This window comes from Anastrepha ludens, chromosome 6, assembly GCF_028408465.1.
Source record: "Anastrepha ludens isolate Willacy chromosome 6, idAnaLude1.1, whole genome shotgun sequence".
NCBI lineage: Eukaryota > Metazoa > Arthropoda > Insecta > Diptera > Tephritidae > Anastrepha > Anastrepha ludens.
Genome location: NC_071502.1, coordinates 98,469,053 through 98,475,758, shown reverse-complemented (window position 1 = coordinate 98,475,758; position 6,706 = coordinate 98,469,053). Strand labels below are relative to the sequence as shown.

Here is a 6,706-nt window from a genome sequence, read left to right as displayed (position 1 = left end):
CAGCAAAGTACTGGTCACGTTGGAAGCACACGGGCTTAGCTTTTAGTCTTAGTATTAGAATTAAAATATTTTTAAGTTCAGTTGTAAAGAAATTATCAACCAATAAAGACCGGTCTCGTCCGGAACAATTTTTTTTATAAACCACCACGACCGGGTAGTTTAACTTATATAAATAACCATCCCGTTCTAAAAGCTTTGCTCAGTAAGTAGCTTTCTCGTTCTCTCTTGACAAATCGGCTCCCTTAGCAAGACACTGGGTTGCTAGCTCTAGAAATTTCGAGTAAAAGTGGAGGAAAAGCAAAATTTGTAGAAAAAACATTTCATTTTCAATATGGTCTGCCTACGAGCAACAACTCGCTAAAGAGTTTTCATCGGTATGTTCAGGACTATGGTAGTATGACATGAAATACATACCGCTTAAGTCAGGACATGATAGAGTAATAGGGGCAATCCAAGATCGATGCGTTAAGAATTTACAAAGCTTTATTTCTAACGATGAGGTGATTTAGACGGAATTGATGTTTTGCAAACAGCTAGCATCTCCCAAAGAGTTACGGCACTAAGAACACTTGGATAGTCCCGACGCGATCGATAACATTTCAAACCTCATTGTAAAAAAGTTGGGATTGACGGAACTTGTTTCCAATGAGCCCACCTTCCCATGAATAGATGACGTGTCCAGAGGAGGCTTAGCAAAGCACAGTACCAGCATGAAAAAGCTCTACATAAAACTGTAGGTCCTTCCATTTATGGAATAACATCAAGACGGGCGCAAGGAGGAGGATCTCGGCCAAACTCCTAACAGAATTGTGCGTGCCAATTATTTATTTATTTTTAACAAAAAAGTTTCATATTGGCGAAACTTCGCAACTTCGCGATCGGTTTTAAATTTAAAAATTAATTCATAAAATACAATCTTAGATTAAGTAAAATAATTGCTTGTTTTAATATTAGATTTGGCAATAACTTCTATCTGACCATTCTTTATTTTCAAATATTATTGTAATTAAAATGTATTTTTTAAACTGTTCGCAGTTTCTTTCCATTTAAGTAAGAAAATACTTTTTTGCTACCATTTTTACCAAAAAGGATTTAATATTTTCCACTTTATTCACCTTCTTAAATACAAGCTTTTGTAAGGGAGTGTCAAAAATCGAATGTCTCCAGTGAGCAGACCTTTAATAATTGAATCATGCTGCCTCCTCTGAATAATCGATCACTCTTGCGCTGCACCAATTCAAAACGTAATCATATTTTTATTTATTTTTGAAACACGAAAGCAAAAGCAATAAAATTTTTTTTTTTTACAAATTCTACGCAAGGACATACATATTTCTACAACTTTTTTATATTATTTCATTACGAAGAATTGTGTGCACATAATTTTCATAAAACTCATTAAATATGACCTCGATGATACCAACCGCACGTTATCGACCGGAGGTGCGCATTGGAAATTGGTTTGAGGACATCTGTTTGGAGCAGGTTAGTGGCGCAATGGCCTGAAGCCATCAATAATTCTAACATCATGTCCTCTAATCGCATCAGGAAAAGGTACAGACTTTCAAGAACTCACGCGATAATGGCCAACTGCTTGTGGAGAAGACTCGTCGACTCTTCGACAACTTTCACAAAGCCATCGAATTGGGGGCGCCCAAGGAGAATGTCTACTTCGGCGCCATAGTTCAATTGATGCCGATGAAAATGAATATTTGTGATGAGCGGGTCAAAGCACAACCCGCATTGTCGGTCATCATCAACGAACGCGTCGTACGGCACAGCCAAAATATCAATGAAGAGTGTGAAATAACAATCGCGCCCTCGGTAACACCCTGTGTGCGCAATTCGTTTCGTATTGTCAGTGGTGATGAGAAGGATCGCACCAATGAGGTGATCAAGTATGGGCAACATTTTCGTTTGGAATGTGTGGAGAGTCAAGATGATGTTCTACTGCTGTATAGTGCAGCGAAATCGTTGAATTTGAAAAGTGTAATCTATACGACTTTCGATTCGAGGAAATGGGGTGAAATCAATTTGCCTTTGGGGTTATGTAGGAAAAATGTGAGTTGAGCGCATGGGGAGCGGAATATTTAATTGTAAAGCCCATTTTCAGAACTGTGGTTTCGGCAAGGAAATACCATCGGCGTGTACAAAATGGTTCTGCACACATATTGAGCCGAAGAAACGCTTCGAAACTTATGGGACCCCAGTACCGGTGAGTATTTGGAGAGAAGAAGTTAATCCACTTATAGTATGTCATAACTTGTGCAAAGTTCACTTGACGCTGTATGCTACTGCAAAGTCTCAGAGACATACTGAGTTAACACTCCCACGAGAGTTGGGTGAACATACGCTATAGAACGTCCCGGATTTTAATCAGACCAAGAATGAAGTGACAGTTTTTCAAAAAATGAGCTATCCAAAAATGTATAGGAAAAATTTGTATGCTATTACCATAACAACAACCTCACTTTTAATCTTGTTTGCTAAACACTCTATGAGAAAACTTCCCATGAACGCTTAAACGCTGCTCTCGACAGTGTTTTTGATCCATTGCAGTCAAATTTCTTACTATGGAAACAGGAAAAGACAAGAACTTTGGTCAATGGTGCCAAGATATGGTGTGCTTTCAGCTTATTGAATTATCAGAGCACTGAACTAAATTCTTCAGTCTTTTTTAATTCGAGTTGCTAAATTTTTTCCATATCTTCTTTAGAGCAATTCGGCCTTGGTCATCACGCATGTTCCAACAAACAAGAATCTTGCGGCGGAAAACGTGGTCGTACAAACGATCTTCGGACCGGTGAGTAAAAAAATAGCAACATGTTTAAACAAACTTAATCTCAATCTCAAAAATTAGCTTAGATAAGACGCGCTGCTCATAAGAAGTTACCTCGGCGCCCACAAAGGGCAGTTGTAGTGCCCAATATTTTCCTAATATGCCTTTAAAACATCCTCATCTTTTTGCTAATAATTTAGCCTAGATTATCCAGGTCCTCTAAAGAAATTTCTCTAGAAATCTTAAGCTCGTATCTCGAAATGCAGCGTTTAGCAAAACCATTTAGGATGGATTCTTTCTTATTTCTAAAATCCTTCCAATGAAAACATAGCCTAAACTACGTAAGTCATCGAATGGGCACTCGCCTAGTAATATTAAAGGCGGTTTTCGAAATACAGGCACTCACACTGAAAATTTTGGATGAGTTCGGTGGCCTCCTCATCTCCCCAGCACTTACAGTTAGACTGCTCCTAAACTATATTACATATCTATATTTAGGTCGTCAAAGAAGCGCTCACGCAGTAAAATTAAAAGGTTTATTCGAGGTGCAGACCAGTGTTGAGTGGATACTGACTCGAATGTAGTATTCGCATGAGCTCTTGTTTTTTGTTTTATGTATTTTTGAGAGCCTCAGCAAATTGTATATCCTTTTTGGCTTCTTCGCAGAGTGTTGGTCAAAGGGATCGCCATACTCTTCAGGTGCCCACGTTAGTAGGTGTCTGGTCCTTTGCTCAACTTACTTCATTAGCTTGCCTGCTTGGGCTCAGTTCTGTAAATGATTTCCACCCTTATTTCTCTACTTCTTCACTGAACGTCGAAGATATTGTAGTTTTTTTTTTTCTTGTTCACTTTTCTCGAGAGCATAGGGTCTCGACAAGACTCAGTCTTGCGTTGGTTTCGTTAATCTGTTTTTGATTTCTGACAGGGTAGGTGATTATCCTACCGAAAATATTAGGGTATTGTTCCAGAAATTGAGGGGCCTACAGTTTTAAACCGATTCCGAACGGTAAACGTTTTTTTTAAGAAGAGCTTTTTCGTAGCAGAAATACTCTCGTAGGTTTGCCATTACTTGCCGAGGGGTGACCGCTATCAGAAAAAAGTTTTTCTATATGATATGAACCTACGAACTTCCGAATCGTAGTCAGGCTCCAATCCATTCAGCTACGGCGGTCGCTTTTTTAAGCAGCTATTTTAGGTGGTACGAAAAGCCTCAGAAATAAATTGCGGTTAGGTTAAGTTACGGGAGTGGCCTCTGTGCAAGAGGCTCACTTTGTAGGCAAGCGCCCAGAGCCCCAGGCAGGGTCTGGAGGCTCATTTTGTTAGCACTTGTTTGCGCCCACGCTGCGCCCTATAATTCCCAATCTGGTGAAATCACTACGTCTCTCTAATACACGAAAAAGCATTGGGGATAGTTACGGATTCTAGGTCTGACAAACATCCAAAGAAATAAAAGTTTAAACAGCGATGTCGCGTTCAGGCAAGAGCGGGACAATGACAAAAACAATATTGAACACTTTTAACTTCGTGCTTGTTCCTGCAGCTGCAACAGTAGTCGTGTGCATTCCATGTATTCCCATTAGTCAGTGCCGACATCCTGACCAAAGTTGATGGATTTATCAGTTCTCCATCTGCTCAGCTCATATGCGATACAATTTTTAGGAATGTATCTGTATCCATCTTTCTGGCTACGTGTGGATCAGGGGCGCTCGAGGGATCTGCTGAGGTTAACCAAATCTCAGCTCTCGAATTTCGTGGATGCCCTTATAGGACATTGTTCGTGTGGTACCCATACTGTGACACTCGGCATTACTTCGAGTTCTTTTTGCATCGGCTGTATGGAGGAAGAGGTGGAATCATCTCAGCATCTTTTCCTTAGCTGCCCTGCTTTCGCGGGGCTAAGATTCAAGTATCTTGCCTCTCATTTCTTTCCTACGCCTGTTGATATAGCAGACCTTGATGTTACAGGTAAAAGCCAGATGAACTTTATCGGCGGTGTGAAGCGGTAACGCCACGGACGTCATCAACAAATACTCCGCATCGCTCCCCTCCTTCTTATTATTTTCCTTTCCTTTGAAATGGTATCACAAACGATGAATTTGATTTTCCTCCAAGTTTGCCCTCTTTCTGGGCAACGCTTTCAACCGAACCTCACTTCTGTATCCAGGCAGCCAGACCACATTTATAGTGCACTGTTTACCTGGCTCATTTAAAACAGAGGAGTAGAAATAGAAATTTTGTGGCATCTTAACTGCCATAGTAGGTAGGGATCGACCTCGGACGAGGACCTAACGCACAACACAGCTTGAGCTATGAGCTCAGCTTGAAAAACATTGCACTTGAAAAATATGCACTTCTGAGTGATTGCCGCTATCAACCTTATTATTTAGTCCTAAGCCGTCAGTGATGAAAGCCGTTAGCAATAGGTCGAGGTTCTTAACGATATATCATTACAGTCTTTCTGAAATTCTTCTCGTCATAACTTGCGTAGGCCTACGCTTAGCTTACGTTTGGTTGGTGTCACCACCTGAGTTTTTAGATAAAGGAAATGATAATGATGATAAATTACAGTGAAATTATACTGATCTAAAGTTGGTTTAAGATCGCCCCAAAACGAGTGTGCAACCGCGCAGGACATACCAGAGCCCATAAGCTCTAAATTCGTTCCCAATTTCAGATCCAAAACATCAAACAAATTTTCATATAGCGGGCACCTACAGCAGGCAATGACTAACCTCGGAACAGATGTTTTTCATGAAGAACTGCTATAAAATCCATCAGTGATTCTGAGGCGGTAAACATTTTTGAGTTCGTTCATTTGTAAGACAAGTTCGCCCAAAGACCTATTAAGGGATGCTTACGCCAATTTTATTTATATTTTTTGAGTGTTTCCATTTATAGGACCACAAAACCAGCAATTTTTTTTTCTCATTTCTCAGGTTTTCCTCGCTTTCAATTACTTTTTTAACTGCTTTCAACTAACTAACTCAGGTCCAGGACATCGGAACATAGAGGGGAATGAAATTACTGATGAGCTTGCCAGGAAGGGGACTGAATTGGCCTCAGAGACTTCCTACCCGGGCATCGGCATTCCCCTGACTGTTGTTAAGGGGGATCTGCACAAATTCTTTTTTAGGAAAGTGCAGAAAAGATGGAGCTCCATTTCTTTATGTGCTATTTCGAAAACCCTTTGGCCCCAATACGATAATTCACGAATATACGATAGCACTCAGAAAGTCCTTTGAACTCCCCGCAATCCAACTTCCAAACTAGTAGGTATGTTGACCGGTCGCTGGACGATCGGCACACACACGCAAAAGCTAGGGTTACCATTTAACGCCCATTGCAGAAGCTGTGGGGACCTTTCAGAGAAGAAGACTGTTGAGCACTTCTCTGTAAATGTCCGGGTTGGGCAGCTAGAGGACTAAGGTCACCGGGTACTCCTTTCTTCGACAGCCTGGGGCAGTGCGCGAACCTAAATCCCATCAATCTCCTTCTTTATATCAACAGCTCAGGCTGGTTGTAGATGTCTGCCTGTTGGAGGTCTCATAATTGTATCATAACGGCGCTTTAGTGCTACTTGATGAGTGCCAGACTGGCACTTCAACCATTTCACCTACCAACCTTAACTGCTTTCAACTATTTTTATAATTTTTTAATTTACTTCGCAGGAGTTTCTCGTTTCCGTGCAGAATTATAAGGACATATACAGGCGCGAACGTTGGCAAAATATTTGGATGATATGCAATGGCCAGAGTGAGGGGAAGCAATAAGTATTTCGCAGCTAACGGATCAATGAACGAACTCTGCGAAAAATTCTTTTTGTTTAGTAAAATGTAAGAGAAGAATTTAAAACGAGATTTCAAAATTAAACAAATTTATATAAAAGTCAAATTAAAATGAAAGAAAACCCCTAAACAAATTTGCAAA

The 6,706-nt window shown here is 40.4% G+C and overlaps 1 protein-coding gene across 1 annotated transcript; it reads left to right on the top strand.

Annotated features, from left to right (window-relative positions):
- The first annotated feature begins 1,253 nt into the window (after window positions 1–1,253).
- LOC128866333 (cilia- and flagella-associated protein 161) lies at window positions 1,254–6,682 on the top strand. The gene is made up of 5 exons (XM_054106966.1): window positions 1,254–1,485; window positions 1,549–2,061; window positions 2,114–2,215; window positions 2,717–2,803; window positions 6,448–6,682. Exons 1-5 carry the CDS (start codon window positions 1,405–1,407, stop codon window positions 6,547–6,549), a joined length of 885 nt encoding a protein of 294 aa, XP_053962941.1. The 5' UTR covers window positions 1,254–1,404; the 3' UTR covers window positions 6,550–6,682.
- The last annotated feature ends 24 nt before the right edge of the window (window positions 6,683–6,706 follow it).